Source organism: Silurus aristotelis, assembly GCF_946808225.1.
Source record: "Silurus aristotelis genome assembly, chromosome: 23".
NCBI lineage: Eukaryota > Metazoa > Chordata > Actinopteri > Siluriformes > Siluridae > Silurus > Silurus aristotelis.
This window is the reverse complement of record NC_139596.1, coordinates 12,865,713-12,893,665: the sequence shown is the minus strand read 5'-3', so window position 1 is coordinate 12,893,665 and position 27,953 is coordinate 12,865,713. Positions and strand designations below refer to the sequence as shown.

Sequence of the window (27,953 nt, the reverse complement as noted above, 5' to 3'; positions counted from 1 at the left end):
ATCATTCACAAATAAAGCCACATAGCATCATTCAGGGGTTTATTTTTTAATAATTCCTAGTTTTAAACAAGTAGGAACATCAACTGAGAAGCTCAATAGTCTACGCTTTATCAGTCTGTAAGAAGTGTATTAAAAATGTCATGCCATGGTGCTGTTTAATTCTCAATTGTGACAAAAAGATGATAATTCTCTATAACAGCAGCTCTGACAAATTATATTAATCTACTGTTCTATTACTGTTCCTGTAGAGTCAAATGTGCTGTTGATTTGGTAAAGCGTTCTGTGAAGAAACAATCATTTCACATTTTTGAATGCAGTGTCCACTACCAGTGCTTGTAACAGACTGAGGTAAAGCTGTAACTTTGTTTTCTGGAGCAGCTTTAGTAGTAAAATAGTAGTAATAGTAATAATAAAAATAATATTTTTAGTATTGAGTATTTATTTTGAGTGATTTAAAAAGGTCTTTCTGTGGGGTTATTTTTTATTATATCTAAGTAAAGAAAGGGTGTCATCAATAAATGTGTGTTTCATTGAAGGTTTTAATTTAGCCTATTTTATATTTATTTATATTGTTAATAAAGAAATGCACTGCATGAATCGCGCATTAGGAAAAATCTGTGCCGATAAAATGAATTTGCACTAATGCATTATTAATGTGTTAATTTTGACATATATAAATGTAACCGTAAATGTAACCGCAATTTCACAAAAGGTAAAAAAAAAATTTTTTCCATTGAACCAAAGTGACCAGTCAAAGTCATGCATTTCATAGCTTACATAATATTTAAATTTCATAAGCCCCCAATGTAAAGCGCCTTCCCACATCTTTTTTATGCACGTTTTACAACCATAAAGGTCGTTTTGAATTGCCCAAAAGCAGTCTTCATTCATTCAGTGAACAATTTTTTACTGGCTGAGTTGTGGTGGACCCAGGGCCTATCTCAGAACCCCACAGACACCCTGGATAAGAATCTAGCAGGAGTATAATTTGGATGGCACTCTAGCAAGAGTATGGCAAGCTGCGGTAATATAACAAAAATGAAACCCTTTACTACAGACTGTTATTATCAGGCTGAGAGCACACAAATACTTTCTCTATTCTAAAGCATTATTTCATTGATATTTCTTTATCTTATTAATGGGATTTTTTTTATTGAACGTTCCCATCTATAAATACAATCAAATTAACAGTGCTCTATGTATCGTATCCATCAGCATATATATTTCATAATAACACATCATTTCGAATTGTAAATTGAACACTGCATTTGCTAATGCAGACGGAAAAAAAAAATCCAAAAACGAGGAAATTCCTCATCGAGTCTGATATCCAGTGCAGAATGTTATACTCTAAGGCCAAAACAATCTGAAAGCACTACGGACTGCTCTGAGGAGAACTATCAGGCAGGGGAACATCTACTAAACAATGTTAGTCCACAGATTAGTCCAAAGTTGGAATACCTGATAAATACACTGAGGTGACATAAAGACTGTTTTGAATATTGCTCATTGTACATTACAGGCCAATACGCCACACCTGTATCTAAATGTTCAGACTTCACAGGGTGTCTTTTGTTCTTGTCAGGAAGTCGATGGTAAAGTATCCTGAAGCTCTGACTGAACATTGAGGCAGTTTCCTTGAAGGTGACGAGGCAAGCCGACACGGTCTGGCTACAGCATATGGCTCGGAACGGACGATCCGGTGGGTGTGATTGATTCGAGTGTCCTCAGCAGCATAGCAGATGTCCTTTAATTGCAAATAAACCAGGCACGCTAAACCAGCACCGTAGAAAGGAAGAGCCTATGTGCAGCAGCGTTCGTCTTTGTAGGCTGCCTACTTTCTCTACACTACCTGTGTACAATTAAGGAAAAACAATTCGAATAATATTCAATTAATAATAAGAAAAGGACGGGGAGCATTATACGGCTGATTATCACCTAGTAGGTTGCAGTGGCACTGAAGAAAGATTATTCACCTAAAAAGTACAAATTCAAGTGCAACTGAATGCTTATCGTTACCATATAATTCAATAATAATAATAATAATAATAATAATAATGCGATTCCTCTAGTCAAGAAGGCTTTAAAAGTGTAAAAGTACACGACGAGGTCTGGGCAGAAGAGCTGTGCGTTTCGTTCTTGTCACCATGTACCTCGGCAAGTCCACGTTTTCTGAGGCAGAGGCGAAAGCAGCGTGTTCTAACTGTCCTCTATGAGTTTGGCCAGGTTGTCTCTCATCTCTGTCAGCTCGAAGATCTTGCTGTCCAGGATCTCAAGCAGCGTTTTGAGGCTCTTGCGGAAGTTCTCCTGCTCCAGCTGGCTCGTCTCCAGACGCTGCTCCACATCAGCTAACTGTTCTTCCAGGTCCTTGTTCCTGGCATCCGTGGCCTAGAGTGTGGGTTTGACACAAATGTGCTGTGAGATGTGGAGCAAGATGCTAATGCATTCTTTTAATATAAAACCTGTTTCATATACAATGGAACTGCCTGTAAACTAAGATTATACAAATATTACCATTAGTTTCTGTTCCAGTGTCTCTTTCTGTGACTGTAGCTGCTTGGCTTTCTCCACTTCCTCTCTTAGACGGTCCATTTCCTCTTCTTTAGACTTCAATGTGGCTTCCAACTCCTCTATGGTTTTGTTAAGCTCTGTTTTCTGACACTTGATCGCATTGGCTTGACTACTTTGGCTCTCCAGCTCAGACACCTGTATGCCCCCCACCCCCCAAAAAGAATTACAAAAGTCATTAATAAGATCGCTGTCAGGACCAGATGTGTATCTGGATTTAAACTTTGGGTTTAAACACCTCAAAAACTTTAATACACCTCCAAATTGTTATTCATTTACATGAACACAGCAAACAAAATCCATGCCATGATATTACAGTATGTTGAGTACCATTTTAAAGTTGTTTCTTTGACATTCTATAATGATACACAACTATAAACCGATTAAAAGGTATGATTTAATTGTCCAGATTTTGGACCTGGACTAATCACACACCACTGCACCTCAGTGACCTATGTTGCATGCTTTATTTTTCCATTTACCATCACCCTACTGAACTCTACACTATACGCTTAGACTTTGATGGCTTACTGATGCTTTACTGATTTCACTTCCAGTAACCATTATGCAGTTCTGCTCCACTCTGTACATTCGCTATATTATATTTTATAATTCTAAATCATAAAATATCCTAGATTATCTTGAACATATCTATATATCATCTGCATATACCCCATATATAACTTTCTTTAGTTGTACACACAATGTACATGTCTCATATTGTAAATGTATATATCCCACATTTCTCTATAAAAATGGTGCTTATCACAATATACTTTCATTTATTTCCTTAACATATTATGCACTATCTATCTATCTATCTATCTATCTATCTATCTATCTATCTATCTATCTATCTATCTATCTATCTATCTATCTATCTATCTATCTATCTATCTATCTATCCTGTTAAAAAAACTTAATTAGTACCCATTTAATTCTACATTTAACCACATTTTCAGTGACAACCACTGTGACGTCAGTTACCGGTTTACAGATGTTATAATTAGAATCAGGACTAGCCAATCAGAGTAATAACTGTACTCTTTATAGAGTCTGGTGTTAAGTTTAAAGTCAAGTATGCCAGCCAAACAGACTGTCATAAAATTGAGATTTATTTTTGTGCAATTCCTAATATATTAAGTCACTTCTATGCTATTCAATTGCATTGTCCTTTCTTGCGATGTAAATGCTTTTCTGATTCTCACCCTTTTATGAAGCCTCTCAGCCTCTTCCTGGTAAGCAGCCAGCTGTTGTTTCCACTGCTTGACGTTGGCAGTGGACTCCAGCAACGCCGCTGTAAGTTTGGCATTGTTGCTCTTCAGAGCTGCCAATTCAGCTTCCCAGTGCTTGGTGGTAGTTGGACTGTCGTGACAAAAACAATACCCATGAAAATAAACAACAGATCAATTGATACTGTGAAGTCAGGATGGGTAATATGGCAAACCATTGTGTTATAATATTTGAAGGCATTTTTGTGGTGCATGTTACCTCAGGATATTGTTTGTAATGTGAGTTGCTAATAATTCAGCAAATTAGAAGCAGGTGCATTAGCCACAGTCTTTAGAAGGACTGTACCAGGTTCTCATATATGCACTGAAAAACTTACCAGCCGATTACCTTATAAAACTGCACCTAGGAGAACTGATCCAGGAGTTCACGATGGAATATTGATTTGGTTTATATATTTATATTACTGTATAGTAATATTCATGTCTCTGTATAATCAATAGATGTCAACTATTTGCCTTTTTTTCTCCAATTTCCAACCCGTAGCAATCATACAAACCTATCATTCAACACCTATGAAACAGAAAGACTAGAGAACTGTAGCTCATGTTCAATCACTGGGCAACATAACTACCCTCTTCGACATACTTGAGCTCACAGATGCCCCTGATTTGCTAGTCTTGCTATGATTGACAGGGAATAGATCTTAAAGCCACCTTAAACATCAGATCCACACAATGAGAACATGGTCAGATTTGCTCTCCAGGCCCTCAGATGACTGTGGAATCATCAGAACTCACAATCTCTGGTGGATTTATACACATTTTTAAAGTATCCGTATTTCACTCATGTATTTCTATTTTGGGAACCATTTACTTTACTACATTTTAATGCATAGTAATTTAGTAATAACATTTAACTTTACTACATTTCAAAAACATTTTATGAGACCGCAATCGTATCTCACGATTCACGTGAGAGTTTCCATAGACTAAGGTTCGAACTGTGTGCCTTTAACAATAGAAAACTCTCTCCTTAAAAGTGAAAATAGTTTTGCTCAAGTGCCGGAATAGTGTACTTTATCCACCAGTGCACTTTTGCACCGTGCTGTACTTTTTGAAAACTCAGATATACTCTGACCCTCTGTTGGCTTATAGGCTCTCTATAATTGCTTCTAATGAAAGATAAGAATCATTATATAGACGGAGTTTTTAGACTTCCTGGTTATACAGAAAATGTGCTAGAAATCCATAATATTACATAAACAATTGCAATGATGGTTAGTAGTAAACCGTACAAAATAAGTATCAATGATCTATATAAACACTGTTTTTCCGATTACTGATTAGATATTTTTTTCTACTGGCATTTTGTACTTGTACAAATAAACCAGAAAAAGGCTCAGGGGCATGGTTACTCTCAGTCAAGTCCAAAAGGCAAAAAAAGTCTATTTAAGACTACGTGTAATTACAAAGCTGTTCTGGGTAACTATAAGTGCTCTTTAATTTGGACTGTCTGTCAAAGCAGATGTGCATTGAAAGCATAACGTTTAAAGGAAACCAGTTCAACCTCAGGGTGACATGGTTTCAACGCAAACCAGTTCAACGCAAGGTCCGATGAATACACTCAATAGGAAATCACAGATATAAAAAAATACCAGACCTGAGTTCAGTATTAAAGCAGGGACAGCAGAGCTGTAAAGAGCCCTATAAGGCTATTTGCTGCACAATTAGATTTTTATGCATGTAAAAATAAAATATTCAATTACTATTACATCCTCTTTAACCAGCAAAGAGCCATTAGCATGTCCAGGATTACATTTGTCACACTCCCAACTATTTACTAGATTTGTACGATAAGGTGAAAATATTATATTCAGATACTTAACGACAATTATCATAATACCTTAAATGTATATTTATATATTTACTTGCTTACCTATAAAAACCTATTGGTTCAATCCCAAATTTTAATCAACATCCACTGCAACAATGTTCAACATCTATTGTGCACGTTTCCTGACCAATGATTTGTTCTTAAGGTCATTAAAAGCCAGTGGCCGGCTGTGCATTTGGTACCTGGGCCTTCAGTGGGGACTTACCCGACTTAATACACCTCTTAATACCACCACTATCATAGAAACCATCAATACCATACAAAAACGCAATATAACAACGCGTAGGATTACAGAGAGAGAAGCATTTCACATATGGAGGGTGAATACCATTTTACTAAAGCACGCTCCAAACCTCTACACTACAACCGCAACTGTGCCACCCACATCATATGGAGCAGTTCAGAATCAATATCTGCTAATAACATGACAAAAACATAAAACATTTAAATAAAATACAACCTACTCACCAGAGATGCATACCATATTTTCCGGACTATAAGCCGCTACTTTTTTCCCACGATTTGAACCCCACGGTTTAAACAATGAAGCGGCTAATTTATGGATTTTTCCAGGGTTTTTCCCGGTTTCACAAGATTCAAGCCAAAAAACTGAGCCCCATAACATAAGACAGAAGTTCAGGTGAACCAATGAAATTCTTTATATTAAATTAGATGCACTCCCACTGAATCGGGCCACACCACATCATAAATATGGATGATGTTCCTCTGACATTTGACCTGCCACTCACTTGGACTGTCAACAGGAAATGCGAATCATTCGTCACGTTGAAAACAACCGGGCATGAAAAAACGCACTTCACCTGTGTTCTGAGCTGCACGGCATCAGGAGATAAGATTTACCGATGGTGATTTTTAAACGCACTACGATGCCAAAAGAAAAACTCTCGAGAGAAATTGTTGTGAAAGGAAGGAGGAAGACAGTATACAATGACTTTCTTGGTAGGCTACTGATTAGATCCAAGCCGTGTAACAGACTTTCCTTAAAGCCTGTGTAAAGTTTATTAGTTTCAGTGTAGACTGCGGCTGATAGACAGGTGCGGCTTATTTATGTTCAAAATAAAAATCCTATTTGGGTGCGCTTAATAGTCCGGAAATTACGTTACTCATAATTTGCACTGCTCCTCAGAGGCTGTAATCTAGTGGTATTGCTCACATTCACTAGTCTGAAAGTGGGTTAGGGCTGAGACAACTAGCTAGCTTCTCTCCACACAATGACTAGCTTTTCTTAAAAATTTATTTTTATGTATGTCCGAGACAAAATTTATTTCTTTTCCTCCGTAGGCATAAAAAAGTCTAACTCAGATGTATTAATGTGTGCAGCGTGCTACAGACGTGTTTTGCCAGTCGAACTTGGCTATAACGGTTAAAGAAACTCATTTCTATTAGAGACTATGGTATAAAGGCCAGCAGTACTGACTTTGAAGGCCCTGGGCAGAATAGATTGACATGGCAGCACATAGAGGCTGCAATCCGATTGGACAAAAAAATCTAACATCCGCATACATGTACTGGAAGCAGTGTAGCCAAGAGAAACGCTACGTAGTGAAGAGAATAAACTGTTGGAAATAAATTAATACAATTTAATTAAACAAATATTAGAATTTAGGTTGTAAATGTAGCTCAGTGCTTCTGACGGTGTTTAGGCCAGCAGAAAAGGCTTTGGCCCTGACCACCCGCCACTTTTAAAAGCACAATATTTTACCATTTTGGGCTTGGGCCATTTCTTTACCCGGTAGTATATGTAGCAGTACTATGATTCATAATAAAATTTTACTACTTATGCTACAGCAACGATATTTCAGAAAATATTTATTATAATAATATTGGCACACATTGCTGAACCTAGACCTGACCAACTACAGCAGGGGTCGCCAACCGGCTCTTTGGCTGGTTTCATGCGGCTCTTACGTTCATATCGCAGTTTGTGTTTGTTTTTGTTTTTTTAATGTGCGTGTTCACTTCGCTTGAGTTCAATACGGTATTTTAAGACTTAAATGAGCTTGCCCCTACTAGGAAACTTTGCGGTATATCAGACGAAACACAATTGTAATGACGCAATAAAAAAGCGCAGCAGCACACGGTTATCTGGATAAGAGCAACATGTCTGCGGTGTGCGGAGAGCGATTTGCAAAACATGCAATGCTGAAATTTCAAGAGGGGGTGTATCTATAAAGAGTTTCTCCAAGTCGGGTTTAATTTATCACCTGAAATCCAAACATCCCGATTGCCTTCTAAATATGAGAAGAACGCGGCGCAGGAAAGTAAAGTCAATCCGAGCATGCGCACTCCGTTTGTAGTGGACGTTTTTGAAAAGGCAAGAAAGTTTTCCAGTGATGGTGCCGAGGCAAAAGGCATAACACAAAAAATTATGGATTTCATTGCCTTTTGAATTGAATTTTCATTTCGGTACATCCCTAAAATATTATCGTTGGTGTGGCCCTCTGACACAATTCAGGTTTCTCTTGTGGCCCCTTGTAAAAAATTAATTGCCCACCCCTGCGGTATATTCATCTCACGCACATGCGCATTTGACGAAAATACCGTATTGAACTCAAGCGAAGTGAACACGCACATAAAAAAAAAACCCTACAAAGTCTTCGTTTTCTACCCTGAAACACGTGAAATCAAAGCATCGATCTGTTCTGACTGACACTCATGTGAAAGAATTGCTTTGAGTAGCAACAACGGAATACGAGGCAGATTTGAAGGGGATTGTTCAAGGCAAGGAATGCCAATATAATGTCCCACTAAGTAACATGCATAGTAAAAGACAAAGGCTATTGTAAATTATTATAATTTTGTTTGTGGACTTGGTTAAACTAAGAGTTTGTGTGTGTGAGGCAGTGCAGTGTTCATTGTTGAAAATGACTGTCCTGTGGTCTTAGAACTGTAGGAGTCAATTTCTGTCATTATGTTGGTGTGTGACATTAACAATAAATCTGGCTGAGCAGAGGTGTGTGTGTGTGTGTGTGTGTGTGTGTGTGTGTGTGTGTGTGTGTGTGTAAGAGAAAGGGATGGGTGATGTTCATGTGTGCCCATGTGTACGATGTGGCTCTTTGCGGTAACATAGTAAAAAATGTGGCTCTCGGTCTCTGACTGGTTGGCCACCCCTGAACTACAGCAACCCCAGATCATAGCACTGCCCCCATAGGCTTGTACGGCAGGCACTAGGCATGATGGTTGCATCAGTTCATCCGTCTCCTTTCTTACCCTGATGCACCCATCCCTCTGGAAAAGGGTAAATCTGGACTCATCAGACCACATGACCATTGCTTCAGAGTATAATCGTTATGCTTCCTAGCAAATTGAAGCCTTTTCTCCAATTAGCCTTACTGATAAGTAGTTTTCTTGAGGCTACACAGCTGTTTAGTCCAATCCCTTAAGTTCCCATCGCATTGTGCGTGTGGAAATGCTTTTTCCTTTCACTATTAAACATAGTCGTGAGTTCTACTGTCGATTTTTTACGATTTGATTTCACCAAACACTTTAAGTGGTCGCCGTGTAGCGTGGGTCATCATAGTAATACAAACACTATGTGATCTAATTTTATTGTAATGACTACATATTTAATATAGTTACTGAATAAAGTACTTTCAGATTAATAGCTGTGTAAAAAATGAAAAGAAGTTTCCTAGACGTGCTTTTTTATGTTTTAATTGCTATTAGTTAAGAGCTTATTTATTAAATTTAATAACCCCATACAATTCAAGCATAGACAATTGTATAAATGCAAGTATAGATTTATACTTTAATAGAAATTCTTTATACATTTTATTATAAAACATATAATAATCTGTTCCCCCAACGGATGCACTAGCAAGTTTAAATCTTCTACTCAGTAAAAAAAAACTATGAAACATTTAGAAATTCTGCCACCAACGCAGATTACAACCCACAGAATTCCCTCTCTCGTCCCCCACACTTTACAGAGTGGTTAACGAGTTGTCATCTTTTTTTCCCAGCACATCCTCCTTTTCCCTTCTCCCTCTCACCCACCCACACGGTAATGCGTAGCACACACCACTCCAGTCTAAGCACTCCAGCGAGCTCAGTGCCTACGCTGCAGGCCCAAGAGGCCTGATTCTATTTCACTTTCATCCCCCACGATGCCATGCCTGCAGTGCTGACGTCAGAGCCACCTTTCCTTCATGACTGCCACTCTGACTGACAGATCCTCAGCCCACATCCTGACACCTACCGAGGACACGAGAAGGTGCCACACATGCTTATAAAGCTCCTCAGACGAGCGAGCGAGCGAGGCTGGGCCTCAACTAGACACTGTGTTTGTCAGAGAGAGAAGAAGTGCTGTCTTGTAGAGGTACTGAAGATAGTGTCTTCACTTAAAGAAGACCTTGTAGTCAGCCCTCTTTGTGGTAAGTTGTCTGTTGTTTTTTGATATTTATAAGTTTTCAATAATATTATTTGTTCTTTAGGGGAAAGGTTGTAATTATTCTAAGTGATTCCAATACCAGTCCACAACAATGTAAAAATCTAATATGAAATACTGTAAATAACCATTTTGCTAAAGTACTGAAGTACTGAGCATTGCACTTTAAGGCTGGAGGCCCAAACTGTTTGGGAGTTTTGATGCTCTAACACACCCGATTCACTTCTTCAGATATGGACCAGGTATATCAGGTGCGTTAGGGCTAAAGATGCATCTGAACATTCTGGATTTAACAGAGCAGCAAAATAGAGATGCTTTTATACAACTGTGACTTTAAAATCCTTTTGCGATTGATCACTAATCATTACTTCATTTCTAGCTATATCTGAATTAAGGGAGTGATTACTTTTAGTAACTATTGAGCATGTGATTCGGTGACTTGAAGATATATGATATGCCAATATTAAAAGTGTAATTTTTTGTGATTAACACCAATTTGATTTTTTTGTCATGGACTTTTCTTTTCCCACACATCTAGGCCACTTTTACAATTCCTACTTTTGACATTTACATTCTACTTGACTACTCGACTGTTTATTTGTTTCATTACCAACCAACATCCTTGAACGATTATTTTCCTCTACTGTAAAAATCCTACGGTTATTATAAATTTACGAAGAATGTTTTGACGAAATGTTTTGTTGTTGTACAGACTTTTGTGTTTTATCGTTTCAGTCAGAAAATCATTGTTTTAAATCATACACAGCACTTTTTATACATATTTTTATTGCATATGTGAACCCTTCAACAGTACTGAAATAAACTTTCCAATACCCTACACATGAAACACTGTGCTTTGTTTCTCTACCTCCTGAATAAATAATGTCAGAACGCTTATATAGCGATATAAACCAACCATGTTCTTCATCTCCTCACAGGAAATAACATTTGAGCGAAATGTTCATCTCCACAAGCTGACTAAATTCCCCAAAGCAAACCAGAAACTAAATCAATAAACAACTCCACATAACGGTTTACTGTCGGTTCACTAAACAGTGCAGCACGTTGCACATTACACAACTCGCTTTTCAGTGTATTTATTTCTACCAAGTGTATGTAGAAATACACAAAGATGGCACCGATTTCATCAGCGCTCAAAGTGTCAGCGCAACACTCCATTATTCCTCCAGCCAAAATCTGTATAATCTTTAACCTAAAATCTAAACATCATGCATTCCAGCTTTTTTCTTTTCTCCAGCAATCTGACATAACAGGCCATCTGACTGACTCATGTGCTGCGAGAAGTGACTGCGAGAAGAGTGAATTCACCGCCCACACACTCCAAACACACCAGACGTGCACACATAATAACTACAACTCCAAGATGACGCAGTCTAACAGCACCGAGCTCGGTTTCTTTCTAAAATGATGGAGATTTTAATAAATAAGGAAAATATAAGGTGATTTTTCACAACGCAAAAAAAAGAACTACACCAGGATCATATCCACAATTCTCATTGTAAGGATTTCATATCAAAATCGTGCAGATTTGTATTTAGACTATGGATTTAAAAGCTAGAGAGAAGCCGTGAGAGAATTGTGTAGGGGAGATGCACAATTAGTGATGTATTAGCCTGACAGTTTTCCTGCACAATATTGGCCAAGCAGAGAGCAATATTAAGCCCTGCATTATTATCTCAGTTTAATCTAACAATAAAATTTCGTTACACCGAAATGTCATCACTATTAATTCATTAATTGTATGATGTCTTTAAAGTCCACAAAGAAATCAATCTAGATTTTTCTTTTTCACATTTATTTCAGACAGCAGAATAACTTGAGGCATTTCTTATCTCAAGGAATACATCGCATTACATTTGACATCCTACAATCAGTTTTTTTGTGCAGGGGTGTATGTGTGTGTGTGTGTGTGTGTGTGTGTGTGTGTGTGTGTGTGTGTGTGTGTGTGTGTGTGTGGTTAAAAGTTGAAGGTGTGAGTGTTATTGAATAAGTGTGGCAACTTTGGCAGTATAACCGACACACGGGTGAAGTGCATCACCTGAATGAAGTGCCCTAGAAATTGTCTTAAAGCATCGGCGTAGCCCTACTCAAATTACACCTAAAAGTCATATCTTCGGCAACTTATTATATGGCCCTTCACCAAGTCTACGATTATCTAAAACAATTATGAAATGAAAGTATAAAATATAGAATAATAACAACTCGATATTTGGAAAAACATCAGAAACCAAAAAAGATGCAATATTTAATAAATACAGAAAATAAAATACTTTGCATTTGCATCATTATTTTCGAATTACAATATGCGAGTGCATTCCAACAGTCACAAAGTCACAAGAAGTGTACAGAGTATCGTCAAAGAACAAAAAAAAAAAATATGATCCTTACAGGAACTGAAATAATGACAGGCTTAAACAGAGTCCTTCCAGGTAGCTACAGAAACGTTAGAGGAATGCAATCCCTGCGCACCAGTGGAATAAAGATGCATATAGAAGCACTGCATTACGGAAAAAATCCAGTAGCGTCAGAAACGCAGCCCTGTGTGCTGTGTGTGTTTCAGCGAAAAATGCGCGTGTCAGCAACAACGCGTTGGCTTTAATCACAAGCAGCAGAAATGGGTTTATCAGAAAGAGAAGACCTGACATGTTTGAAACACGTCTCTGGAAAAAGAAAAAAGATAAAAAAAAAAAGAATGCATTTAAAAACTTAGAAATTTTGAGATTACCCTCAATTATATTGTGGACCACTGAGGCACTGCTGACTCAACTGTATGACTCAAGAGAAACATAAAAACAGATGACGCATACTTCAAACTAATTAACAAGATCTACTTGGCATTGACAATGCACCATACTGTATGCAGCCCAAAAGGGTCCTGTGTTTAATTTTTTTTCTCAGTTATGATCTGAACTTATCAAGCTAAATAAAATATGCTATATAAAGCAATATGTGTGTGAGTGACAAAAGTATTGGGACACCTGACTTTTCCGGCCATATGTGGTTCTTCCCCAAACTGTTACAAAGTTGGAGGCACATAATTGTATATGATGCCTTTGGATGTGATACAGTAGCATTACATTTTCCCTTAACCTGAACTTGGAGACTCAATTCTGTTTCAGCAAGACAATGCCCCTGTGCACAAAGCCAGCTATGAAGATATGTTTAACATGGTTAAAGTGGAAGAAGTGGAAGCGCTGACCGCACCCCAGGCCTCCTCACCCTACATCAGTACTGACCAAATTTGTGAATGACCACAAATTTCCACAAACAAATCTAATGGAGCATCTTCCCAGAAGAATGAAGGTTATTATAACAGCAAATGGGGGCTAAATCTAAAATGGGATTTTCCAAAAGGTCAGGTATCCACAAAAAAATTGTGAGTGTGTGTGTGTGTGTGTGTGTGTGTGTGTGTGTGTGTGTGTGTGTGTGTGTGTGTGTGTGTGTGTGTGTGTGTTATAATATAAAAATGTTAAGGAGTCAGCATTTATTGCTACTGCACATAGGTGTTATTTTATCCCAAGATGTTTTTTTGGCGGAAGTCCAATGCATAAAAATCTAAGATTATGTAACTGAATTGAGCACTTTTAGAGATCTGTATTTGTACACACACATATACATACACACACAAAGACAAACATACACACGTACACGCAAACAAACAAACAAAAAACAAACAAAAACCCACTTAGTTACCTGTGCGCAAGGGTCGGGGTGGTTGGGGAGAGGTCTGATTGGAGCTCCGAATTAGGCGATGTGTCTGACAAGGTGGCATCATCGCCTGTGCCGTTGATTCGGCAGAGGTCGGCAGAGACAGGAGGGGTCAGAGGCGAGTGAATGTCAGCAGGCGATTCCTGTAAGGGGCCACAAACATGCTAGCTTATATATACATTTATATTTATTTATCTATTTATAAAAAAAAAATTTTTAAAAATGTATATAATATATATTATATAAAAGTAGTCGTTTCCTCTGCATGTTGGTCTGCGGAGCCTCCTCTCGTGATTTATTTTTGTTTACTGATAACACACGAATCATCAAGTGGAAATTAAACGGAGCCACACCAATTACTTATTACGGCTCCCCAATTGTCAACTAACAATACATCATTTACAGTAAGAAGCCTCGGGCTTCCGTACGGATAAGAAAAAACAGCGGTACTCAAGCGCTGCAAGATTTTAACTAAACAGCATGAAAAACTGTTAATTAATCCAACATGCCCAAGTGCAAAGCCCTGGGGAGTCTGTTTTAGATTGAAACCTACAACGAGGAAATTTCACTCTCAAAGGAATCAAACTGAATCAAGTGGGTTGTAATGAAGCGTGTTGAAAGACTTAGACGAGTAGAGATCTTCTCATGAAAATTAAACATCCCCACCTGAGAGGGAGAGCTCGCCAACTCCATCTTCTCGAGGGACTTCTCCTTGGCCAAGCGGGCTGCTTCTTTATACTCCATAAACTTGTCGGCAAACTGAGAAGATACTTAAGGTCAGATTTGCATGTACAAGCTCTGAGTATGCAATGAATACACTCAAAAGAACCAGTGGTTGTATGTGTGCATTGGGTGACAAAAGACATTGTTAGCGCTTAAGCTCATATCTACTAATCAGGTATAACTTTGGTTTTGTCCCCTGCAATCGCTTGCTGATTTTTCAACACAAAATTCGAGCAAAGCCAGTAAGGTTGTGCTTTTCAGTGTAGCATGTTGTCCACACAAATACAAAATAAAAAACAATAATGGCGGTCCATGTCATTTCTTATTTCTTAACGGCTCATTGTGAGTTATTTTCAGCACAGAATATTCTCTGTAGATACAAAGAAAGAGGACGGAAACTAGAGTGTGTCTAACAGCTCAGCTAAATAAGTTGCCATAGTGACAATCTTGCTTTATATTCACATGCACAATATAACAGCCATTGTGGCAAGTACTTTTACCATTTAATGATCATCTGAACCCAGTCATCTTGAGATTTTGCTGCCCCAGAAGTTAGTTGATCAAAAGTGTTTGTAATTCTTCATTTTTTAAAGTGTAATAAAACATAAAAAAAAAAAATTCCTATCACAAATCACACATGTGCATGCATTTGATTAAAGCTTAGGGAGCAACTGAAGGGCTTGGGAATGAAATTCAAGTCATGCTGGATTATAGGGTTGTGTCGCAATTTTGGTAGAGTTGGTTCATTGTTTAAATGATGATACAAGCCAAAACACACATAATCACATACTTAAAGTTCTTGTTTTTTGAAGGTGGGAGGAAACCAGAGAACCCAAAAGAAACCCACAGTGAAAAACATGTACAGTGACCCAACTCAAGTTTCAAGCCTCAATATTGGAAACAGAAGCAAAGAGCCAATATCAGGTGTTTAAGCCCTGGCACTGCCAATCTGGCAGTCTTGGGGCCTCTGAGCAAGATCTTTAACCCTCAGTGTTCCAGGGTCGCTGTATCATGGCTGACACTGCGCTCTTGATCCCAGCTCCTAACATCACTGGGATATGATGTAAAAGCACATGTGACAAGTATGAGTATGTGACAAGCCCCTTTCTTTCTTTCTTTCTTTCTTTCTTTCTTTCTTTCTTTCTTTCTTTCTTTCTTTCTTGCTTTCTTGCTTTCTTTCTTTCTTGCTTTTTCTTCTGAATTGACAATGCCATATGTATCAAATTTATCTTATATTGACAGTGGTCTATTAAACTCCCAAACAAAATGAAGTAATGTTCGAGATATGATGTTCCATATCCAGAGATTCTGGTGACTATTTACATGCATTTTTTGAGTTACTCTAAGCCCCTGAACAGTTTATGGATGTGTAATACATAGAATACAACAGTCCCATTGTAGATCTTTTTGAGTGCAAACACTAAAAACATAGACTGGCTGTCTGAGTAGACGACTGTCTAGTCCTGCCAAACCAATGGATTAGTCATAAGACACAGGGTTCATAACATTACATTTCCAGAACCTATCACAAGATTGAGGGGCAGTCACTGATGTGTATAGCTCTTGCCTTATTACAAGTGCATAATGGAGCGAATCATGATCATGATCTTTTAGGTTTCAACTCTAATAAATAACAATGATGCTGGAATACCTCAAGTCTACCAATTTGGTTGCTAACAAGAGAGCATGTAGACAAAAAAAAAGAAACTGGTTTATATTTTGCTCGCTTTATGCTAATTAAGAGTGTGCTTGTGTTTATTTACAAGCACATTTTGAAACTGGCCATCCCAGTAGAGCAAATGGTTGCTAAAACAGCTGTAATTATTGCTTTGGTAAACATGGCCCTTTGTATGTCCATGCAAATAGAGGAAGGCCATGTATATATTTAAAAAATAATTATTGTATATTATTGTACCACACATTTACTTTGATATTTACATATGACTGAGAGAGAGAAGAGAAATCAAACTTATAACTTGAATGACATATTCTGAGAAAGAATATATTCTTGAAGATAAGCCTTTACAAGTCAGAAAACTGCACCTGGTCAAATGGACATTATGAAGAACGAATCATGCCTATTTAATGCAAGCGAAACACTTATGGGGGAAAGAAAGATCATAAAAGAGTGGTCTGTTTATAAGGGTGTGAAGGCATGATGTCTCTCTTGCATAAGCCTGATAGTGAGGCCTTGCTGGTTTCCACCCCCGATGTGTGACAGAACTTAATCATTATGTGGAGGATAGAGAGAGAGAGAGAGAGAGAGAGAGAGAGAGAGAGAGAGAGAGAGAGAGAGAGCGAGAGCGAGAGCGAGAGAGAAACTGAGTGAGAAAAACCAAGAGAGAAAAATTCTGAAAGAGAGAAAGAGAAAGGGGAGAGGAAAGGACCACGCAGAAGAAGCCTCCCACACACTGATGACTGTACAGCTGCTCATTAGGGCACAGTGTGTAGGTGTTCCCCAGCACCAAGATGCACATAGAGAAACTGAGCGAGGCAGAGCAGAGCAGAGCAGAGCGGAGCAGAGTGGAGCAGAATTCCACCCACCTTAGACAGATGGTGCTCTGAGGAGAACCCCAATCCATACACCGTGTTGGCGCGGCTATCTGCCCACTGCCCGAACTTCTGCGACGTCTTCGTGAAGCTCATGTTCGGGGTGATGGTGCTGTTTATTATAGCCTATGAGCAATTACAAAGAAAAGCGTTATTCTACACAACCCACAGAAAACGTGCAAACGTGAGAATACAGGTGGGAAAATGAGCCTTAGTGAGCAGACAGGGAGTTCTCAAGGCTGTGCTGTGGATGGCATCATCATAATTGTGTGTGGCATTGATTTATTATGAATCGATTGATCATCGGCGGGACATAAAAGAGTCCATAGAGTGCGGTCAGGTACTTTTAAGGAAATAATGCATGTGTATCAATCGGGTAACAGAATACCTTCATATGCAACAGAGAGCTCCCATGTGAATCCGAACACTACAGTGAACAATAAAACGTGCTCTTTCTAAACATAATCTTGTAATAAATCCCGTGTCTGTTTTTTTTAAACGTCTTGATCCAAGTGATGGATTATGACTGAAATGACCAGCGATAAACACTTAATAGCTCCCGCTAAACCTTAAGCCATTGCTGACTTTCGAAGACAGTGAAATGCGAGCAATGGAATGACCGGAGTTACTGCAAGCGAATGTGTTTGTGTGGGCGTAAATCTGAAAGGCGCTCCGATCATGCACAGAGAGCAGAGACGGAAAGAGAGGGTGGGAAAAAGAGCAGGGAGAATGGAAGAAAGATAAAAATGATAGTAAAATGCAACAGCTCAGGCTCATCAAAGGTAAAAATGACACTAAATTCTTCATTAACACAGGAAATACATTTATCCCTTAGACAAGCTTTCCAGGTATCCTGATCAGAAACCGTCCAGAAAAGTGACTCAATGTTTAGACGTGTATGCAGGATAAAAGGATTTGGATCTCCATACTCCCACACACATCTGAAATCATAGGATAACCATATAACTGCATTACATGATTTCATAGAGGATAACTGGCAGTGGGCTTCAGATTTGCTTGTGTAACAAATGTTATACAATCTGAGCAGTAGGCAGTGAGAGAGTTCTCATCTCTGTCCCCTGTTCTCCTCTCTCACATGGAGGAGTTTTCTCACATGGAGTAATGACTCCTACTGACTGTCCCTGCTAGTAACTTGTTTTTCTGTACTGAAAAAAAAGAAAAAACTTTCATCTTTAATCACTTACAATGGATGCATAAAGACAGTCACTGAATTGAATAAATAAATGTTTTAGAAGACCTGACTACAACATGTGTATCTACTGACCTTGATATAGTGATGTAACAAACATCAGAGAATGCTTTTAAAGACCTTGAATATCACTCTTTATCTGATTAACATGTGATATTCAGCCACATCCAAGATATATTTTGTTTATTTTTTATGTTCTGCGTTACCATATTTTTAGGTTCCTGCGCTACCCACAATGCAGTTGCAGGTGACCTGACAATGTAGTGACCTGAGGTCAATCTTTCCTCACTTCATTACCATCTAAAGAAAAAAATGCATCAGCGCTTTAGTCCTTTATTACTCATTTATACTCATACTTCTTATCAGCCAAGATGTAGAGCTGCATTCCAATGTACGCTGTTCCCACTACTTCTAAACCAGATTTGTTGTCGGTAAGTAAGATGATTGTTGTTTTTCAAGCTAATACATTAGAAGAAGAGATGCCAGAGATCACTTGTTTTACAGCAGAGGTGCACAAGCTTTTTTGCTATGGAGCGTAGAATTATTATACCAATTTATTTTAAGAATCCATAATATTTAGGAATAACAGAAACTAAACAGAGAAAATATTACTATGCTTAATCAATAGATTTTTGCTTAAAACTATTTCTAATTCAGTGAAACTGAATATAGTACAATAGGGTTTAATGCCTAATTTAGCTATTCAAGCCATAAGTAATGCAGCTACATGCTTCTAATACCAGTGACATGAAACTGCTCCTTATTTTTTGGACACTTTCCCAAATCAGGCTGCAGCTGACTTACTGACAAAGTCAAGATAATATGCAGGTTAGAGTTAGTTAGTTAGTTAGTTAGTTAGTTAGTTAGTTAGTTAGTTAGTTAGTTAGCTTCTCAGTTTTCACTTGTTCATCAGACTAAAATTCTGCTCATAGAGGGAGGTGCAACTGAAGTTTTTTCAGCTTAAAAAAATGCATGAGAAAACATTTTTATTCCCCACTTCATATATATGGCATTTTCTACAGTATTAAACACCATTGTAACTGTGCTAGCAGTGTTCGCGCCTTAACATGCAGTAGCAGATGACGGCTAATTTTCGACAGGAATAAACAAAAACACGCTCACCAAACACTTGATTAAAAAATACTATAATAGTATTGGTAAGATCTTCCCTTTTCTCTAAAAACAGGCTCGATTCTTCATAGCATGGATTACACAAGATGTAGGAAACTTTTTCGTTGAGATTCTTGTCCAAATTTACTGAATTGCATCAGGTAATTTTTACAGATTTTAAATGTATGCACATAGAGAAATACATAGTCACTAACTTTACTTAAATAGGGTGTGGTATACAGTATAACAATGATATATTGGTATATCATTCACCACACCATTTCACAACCCCCACCAGCCTGGACTGTGTTGTGTATATATACAAGCTGTATATATTATATTAAGCCCACTGCTGTGCCCACTTTATATGAATCACTAAGCACCTCATACTTATTTCACTATGAAAAAAAAAATTATATTTGTAATGTGAATCAGGACAGAAATTTTTTGAAGTAGTCTTTTTTCCCCAACACTGGCACAATGCGATACTGGTTAACTACACTTTCCCCTTAGGTTTAGTCCTATTTATCCACCATAAGGCCAAACCTGAGTATGGAGATATGTATAAACATAACAAACAAAAGCATTCTGTCTCTAAAAGGATTAAATACAGTAATCCCCTGCTTTACCGCGGTTCGAATCTCACGCCCCCGGTTTATCGCAGAATTGCATTTGCCACATGACTAATTTGTTTAGATGATTTTCCCAGTCTCTCGCCGATAGCACGATAGGCGGAAAAACTTATAGGGAATTGTTTTTATGGAGTTTTATGTTGAAATAATGAAATGTATTATTAAAAATATAATTATTACTTATAAAATGAAGTAAAATCTTAATACAGTACAGTACTGTATACATAAAATAGCATGTTTGGGGAGGCGTCCGTTTTCCATGGTTTACTGTATACAGATTTTGAATTTCACCTGAAAAATTCATAAAATCACAAATATTTTTTGACAAATTTTGTGTAAACATATGTATATTAGTACCTGACTTTAATAATGACCTTATGGCTGAATAAGCACAAAGCACACTCAGAAATCTAGCATTACATTCTCCCAGAAGGGTGTAGGTTAATTATTACAGCAAATGGGGACTGTATGGGGAATGGGATGTTCAAAAAGTATACACAATACAAATTTTATGGTCAGGTATCCACAAACTTTTATCCTTATAATCTAGGTCTAAGTTTTGATTCGACATTAGATGTATGGTACCTACAGGCTCATGAACACATTTATATACCAGCACAAATATTCTTTGTGGCCAGTAGTGCTGTCAAACACATAACTGAATGAGATCAGAATTTATGTTGACAGCTCATCAACTCTTAATTTACTGATGACGATCAAAACTAATGTTAGCTAATCAATCATTCAACAATAACCGATCTAAATCAAAGTGTTCAATTGAAAGCACCACATTGTCCCAGCTTATAACTCAGACACTGGTCTGAACATTGAGACAAATTGTAAACCTTTTTTTTTTTAAGTATTATATTAACCTAAGACTCTTTTAAGTACTGATTTTTATCATTAAAAAAGATTTGCACTCGTAAAAAACACTAGTATTGTTTTACTTTTGCTATATTCACAACCATGTGACTATGTTTTGGTTCAGTCCTTTCTTTGCCCTGTCTTGTCATTGGTTTCTTTACCCGTTCTTAATTAACTTGCCTGCAATGATAACATGACTGAGAACAGAGACATTTCTGATCACCTGATCATCATCATCTTTGCCCTGCTCGTGTTCTATATGGTGGATGTTCAGCCTGAATACATTCATAAGGTAACATCATTTGAAATTATTTTGTATTAATATATTAATATGATGTGGGTTCCAGTTACCAGCGTGACACTAAAACAGGTAGTAGTAATGGCTACGTTTTACTTAAGTATAAGTCAGAGCCCAAACTTCTTTACTTTAAATTAAGTGAAACGTGTAGTCAGTCTTTCAAAACATGATTATCTGTACTTCTACTTGAGTGAAGGATGTGTATACTTTTGCCGTCTCTGACTGGACCCCATTTTCTATTCTTATCTCCATTTTTTAGACCCGGTTTTGAGTCTGTTTCTCGTTTATGCTGCCTTTCTCTTTGACCACACCAATGGATTTTTGATTGTAAATAATGAAACACACGCTGATGACATGTTCTTGCATCCTGATTTAAGTGCATGTTACAATAGGCAGTAATAGAAAGCATGTAAAATGATTATAATAGTAAATTATATAAATAATATATAACAATGATAATATAATAATATTTAATTTATTACAATTTTTAGTAGGGAGGTCTTATGTACTAGTCCAATAGTTGGTCCATTCTCCTGACTCTCCAAGTCGAGGTCAGATCAGTGTAGTTCTAGGCTTAAGAGCATTCAATGGTGACACTTCTATGGGAATTGATAGAAGTCATATATTGTGAGTAAGATAAGAGGAGTGGTTTATTATAGCATAGATATCAGACAAGGCGTGAAATAAACCAATGGATTAGTGGACCGTCCTGTTAATGTGCCATCAGCCATAACTGAACTATCAGCTCCCCAGTGTGGCTTTAAGACTGTGCTCTTATTACATCTGACCTCATTTTATTGATCCAGTCTCACCTCGCTTCTCAAAAGAATACATGTAAAATATATTTACTGCAATACATCAGTTGCCTTACAAGAGCAACATTCAGAGGCAAATTTACAGCTAAACATGTACTGAAAGCAGCTAAAGCCGTTACTGCCAAAGTGTTTTTTTTTTTTGTTGTTTTTTTGCTAAAATCAATTTAGCTGACATTTGCGTGAAAAGAAGCAGTGTTTATAGTTTTGATGTGGTATTGGGCGCTGCGTTCGACGTGAGCGGTAAAAGCCCTCTCCTGAGCAGTTAAAACCACTCCAGAATGCCGGGGTCGCTTCACACGGTATTTCTGTCACCGAAGCTCTGGAAATGAGGTACAGAGAACTCTAATATACTAACACACACACACACACACACACAGAGACTTTTCTGTGAGCTATTTTAACCAGTCTGAGCTCTCTCTGCAAGAAGGGGTAGGATACTAGGATTGAGTAGCTTGAATTGCCAGTGGCCTGAATGGCAATGTTTTATCTCATCTAAGCGGTTCATACCCGAGCAGACATGTAGTGCATGATAAAAATGTGTGCATTTTTTTTCACATGATGAATATGGATGCCTTGCATTGCAGTAATGTCTCGGATTCTGCTCGCTGCACACTGAATGTAGGGAGTGTGATTCCAATACTAATCATGTTCGCTGCCCTTAAGGGCTTATGATGCAGGATTGGTGCACCAAAATAGGCTCCATATGAAATCAATGTGTTAGTATCGTAACGCCGCTGTAGAGCTGCATGTGACAAGAACATTACACAGAATGTAAAGAGTCGACTGGCCAAATAGGTGACTATATCAAATGTGCGTTGTACTTTTTTTTATTTATATCTATGTTGAGTTATTGAAATACATCAGAATAGTGCTTGCAAACATGTTTTGAGTGTGTTGAGTGTCAAAAAATGCAATTTGCAAAAACAACACAGACAAATAACGAAGTAACAGTTAAATATAAAAGAAAAAGCAAACAACACCAAAGACATTTTTTCTTTCCCAAAAAAGAATAAACAGAAACCTGCAAGATCAGCAGAAGTTCATTTACCTTTGACCCATCCAGGCTGATGATCCTGTACACATTCCTGGTGCTGTCATAGAAGTAGGAAACGGTGACGGCATGCTTGCTGGTGGGCATCCAGTTCTTCTTAGTATTCGGATCGATCTGGAAGACATGCGCCCGTGTGCTGTAGATAGGCTGCTCCCTAAATGGGACAAAAAAGAAATGGTGAACTTCTTTGTGCCGCAGCACCGTGGTCTGACCAAAGCCACTGGATGAAGTTGCACGACCCGGGAGTCTGAGAACCATCTCTCTGGCCTCCATCTTGCTCTCAGAAGGAACCAGAGAAACTCAGGTGGACCCACCAACCCAGCCAGATACATAGGTGTCCTGCTTTTACGGCGCGTTAGACAAGCAGACACGAGTCGCTCAGCTAAGATGGAAATGCCAGCTGTTTGGCAGGGGTCTGGTGGGGGAGAGTCGAGGGTAAAGACTAAATATAGTATTGAAGTAGGTAATCTGTCACAGTCTCATGAGCTACACTGTTACTCCTGTGCTAGTGTTTGCTGTAAAACAAGAGTGGATTTAGTTCTTATAAAACATTTGAATCAAAGATATAGTTTGGGGATAACTCCGGTTAAAAAATATATAAAAGATGATGTGATTCCGATTTTCATTAATATCTAAAAGGGTTGTGGTTTGTTGAGCTTTAAAAAAAACATCAACCTTTTAAAGGGAACTGCTACTAATATGTGTTTATAAATAAAATCATAAATACTGGTGTTATATGATATTAATCATTGTGACATACAGTCACAGTTCAATTAAGTGCGGCTTCTGCATTAGGATTTAGTTTAACTGTTGCATCTGTTCTTTGCACAAATATATTGTATATACAACTACTTATTGTACAATTTACAGAAACGCTACATTCTGCTGCTGTGGGTAGTCCCACATTGATACCTTAAAGATTTTCACATCCCACAGTCTCATGTGTCTTCTGTGTTTTAGTATATAAGCTCATGCACAATGCTGTAAATCATGAAGGCACTTTTATTCAAAACACTGGTTTGGGCAAGTGCAATATATAAGTATATGGGGGGGGGGGGGGATAAAAAAAAAAAAAAAGGGACTTAGGGACCATACTCAAAAGGGACTTATAATCTTCTAGATTTTCATATACATACATTATATATAGTATATATATATATATATATATATATATATATATATATATATATATATATATATATATATATATAATGTATGTATATGAAAATCTAGAAGATTATAAGTCCCTTTTGAGTATGGTTCCTATAAAACATTTCTTCCACACTACATCTCAGGAGATTTTGCTATCCACCATCAAATATGATTTTTTTAATTACAGATCTAAATCTTTGTTTAAGCCAGTATGGCTGCATAGCTGATTTAGCTTATCAGTTTAAACACTTTGACTTACTAATAAAACAAGTGTGCTCTTGCGTTCTTGGAATGAAACCATGCAGACACACCGGTCTATGTGGATTGCAAGTGGGACTCTATCAGCTCGGAAAGTCAAAATGTGGTTTCATAGTCATTGGTTGTCACTTGGATAAATCTTACCTCTACTCTGTTTAATAATTTCTACTGTATATAGTAGATCTGTACTTAAAAATGGTAATCATAAAGTCTGCTCTTATGCCAGGATTCTTATTCACAATATGCTAATAATTTAGTATTAGGAATCTCTTTTGGGTCTGGTTCTTCTAGAGGTTTCTTCTCATGTCATCTCAGGAAGATTTTCTTTGCCAACATCATCTCTGGCTTGCTCATGACAGATCTAGTCTGCATCTGGGTTTCAGTAAAGCTGCCAGTGCCTATTGTTAAATCTGCTGTACAAATGAAACATATTTGAGTAATGGTATTCCATATCCTTTTCATCGCTTTCACTCTGGGAAGAATTTCCAATGTTCCAGGACTATCATTAATCATCAATCAAGTCTCCACAGAAGATCAGTCCAGCCAGCCATAAATCTGTACTTCAGTACAGCTTCTACAACCATCCTATAGTTTTCCTATATCATCATAAGACTGTACTTACATGTGACCTAATTTCAGGGATAACCCCTTCCCCCAGTAAAAGCACTTTAAATCTACATACAGTTCCACCATAATCAAATCACAGACTCTAACAAAGCAAAATAAGAGAAACCAAGAGAAACCAGACAAAGAGGGGTTTTTTGTAAGAATTATTCATAGGGTGTCTAATCACCATTGGTGCTCTTCTAATCAGCTGCTGCTGGGTTTATGTACAGAAATGTGTATGCATGAAAAGGGAAAGAGAGGGTGCATTTGGAACATCGAGCTTACGCTGCACCCAGGGGCTTAAAAATCTTTGAACAACATCAAAGGCGCATTGCATAATTACCATTAAAATTCAGCGGCAATCATAGTGATAGTAACGGCTGCAGAAAAAGCGTAGTCTAGCTTTAGTTATTCAATATCCTACTGTTCTTTATGGACATGAATACTGAATGTTGTCTATGTTTATTCAGCTCTGAACGTTTTAGTATGTCTGTTTTATCTGCCTCGATATCTATATTAAAATAAGTGCTTACGTTGTGTAGGAAGATTTGAGTCTTCTTCGTGAGAAGCTTATGTCAGTGATTTCTAGCCTAACTATTTTAATGCTTTTAGATTTGCTTAACCATTTAATTACCGTTGTGATTTGTGAAGACATTCATGGAATCACCTTGACATCTGAATCCCTGGTCTCACTGCAGTCATCAACTAATCTGCATTTACCTCAGAGGAGTGATAGTAGTACCTCTGGTGTGATAAAGACCATTTCACACTTCTTGCTTCCTATAACCAGTCAGAAACCAAAGATAAAATTGTTCACCTTTGTCTAATAGTGCTCCCATACATCATTTCAAACTAAGGAAATGGTCAGGAATTAATCCTTCTTCAGTGGTCGAGTGCATATGGTTTTGGTTTCAGATTGGTCTCAAATCCTCAAAGTTAATCTGCCTCTTCATCTAGTGGCCTCTTCATCCAGACCAGCAAATCAGATGGTAATGTTGTTCTAAACAGTACAAAATGTACAAAGTAAAATAAATTGGCAAACATACTCTGCTCTTTACTCTACCCAATATTACTCATACAGCATACACACCCCCCTGCCTTAATATTTGACTTCAATAATGCAAAAAGCTGGATTCATCTAATTTAATACTTGGATATGGCTCAAACAATATAAAAGCGTAAAAGCTTTTTTCAGACAGGATTGAGGAACTGCAGGCTTCTTCTGTGGGTTTGCCCAAATACGATTCATTCATTTATTCACGTTCAATAATCACATTCATTCATTAAATTATTCATGTTCAGTAATCTGAAGTGAAAACACCATATACTCCATGCCACACCTGGGGCAATCTGGCATGGCTAATTAACCTACTTAGAATGTTGCAGGAAACCAGAAAACCTGGAGGAAACCCACAGGATCGTGGAGTTGCGAGGCGGCAGAATACCTCAGAGTTTCCATTTTTATAACGTAATTATTTTATAAAAACAGTGAAATTTATACACAAAATGCTGCTTCAAAATAAAAATGTTTAAATGACAAGAGAGCAACATTTGATACCGGGGTAATTCCTCAGCAAATAAACTGAATCTGTTGAAGCAGGGGAGCATAATTACAGAGGAAATCTATTCATTTAATGAAATACACTTAGTCGATAAAATATCTCAGTAGTGGCCATAACCATAATCATTTCATACTAATGTATACATGTTTTATTTCTTCAATAACAGCTCTCCTCTTGTAACTCCAATTACTCAATAACTTCAAGGTAAAACCTCCATTTTTCAAGCAGAACCCAATGAACCCAAATTATCTCATTGGTTTGCCCTTCTTTATTCAAGAAGAAAAGCAGACAGCCAATTGTGTGCAAGGGGGAATGTGTTTAAAGCTCATCTACTCGAGCTGTAGCCATCCATAAGGACGAAATGCTGAGCTGTTTGTTTGACAATAAAATCCGACAGAACTCACTGACAGTGTTGGCATGCAATATTATAATGTTACCTTGGAACTGTTACTAACCCGAGCCACTGCATTGTAACACACAGAGATGATATGAACATCTCATGAATTGCATGAAACAGAGATTTAGGATCTGCATCTCAGGATTGCATCCTACACCCATTACATCAGAGAGGCTTTCAGAGAATTGAAAGTTGGTGCTTATATATATATATATATTACAGTATCTATACAAATCAATTCTGGCTTCTGGCTTTGAGGGTTCATTCTTCTTACTGTATGCAGCCATCTGGGAGATAAGTTCCCAGGCATCTGGGTGGAGATGTCTAATTAAACCCCAGGATTTCTGCCAAATCCAGATTGGATGATCAGCACAAGATATTAGTGACAATCCATCCCCAGTCTGTAGGTCCATTCCTGATTAAATCCATTCGCAGTTATTAACTTACCCCATGCTGGATTTTTTTTCCCTTCCTCCTTCTTCTCCGAGTGATCCTGAGGCAGAATGCAGATTTAAAACCGATTTATTTTGTTTCTCCCGGTCTCGTCTGAATGGCCTTCTCGCGTCGAGATTAAATGAACCGTGTCCGTAACGTGTCCATCAGTGCGGGAGCCGTGGCTCCTCCGCGCGCGCTGCCATTCCGCACGGCGGCATATTCACACGCACGCACTCACGCACTCACTCACACACACACACGCACACGCATGCAGCGGTGCTGGCCGACGCTGTGTGGGCAGTGTGTCAGTTCAATCCCACCGTGAATTTACCCACTGAACCTGCCTACCTTACCTGAGGAAGAGGCACACGGATCTGTCATCATTTCTATCTTTAGCTACACGAGTAGAACCGAACAGAACCGAAAAGAACCGAACAGAGCTTCAGTGTATAGGCAGAG

The 27,953-nt window shown here is 37.9% G+C and overlaps 1 protein-coding gene across 1 annotated transcript; it reads right to left on the bottom strand.

The window, feature by feature from the left end:
* Positions 1 to 22: 22 nt before the first annotated feature.
* homer1b (homer scaffold protein 1b) lies at positions 23 to 27,943 on the bottom strand. The gene is made up of 8 exons (XM_083526644.1): positions 27,507 to 27,943; positions 23,082 to 23,238; positions 17,099 to 17,230; positions 14,498 to 14,590; positions 13,817 to 13,974; positions 3,777 to 3,933; positions 2,515 to 2,706; positions 23 to 2,388 (listed from the first exon to the last, which is right to left on the bottom strand). Exons 1-8 carry the CDS (start codon positions 27,509 to 27,511, stop codon positions 2,200 to 2,202), a joined length of 1,083 nt encoding a protein of 360 aa, XP_083382770.1. The 5' UTR covers positions 27,512 to 27,943; the 3' UTR covers positions 23 to 2,199.
* Between the last annotated feature and the right edge of the window lie 10 nt (positions 27,944 to 27,953).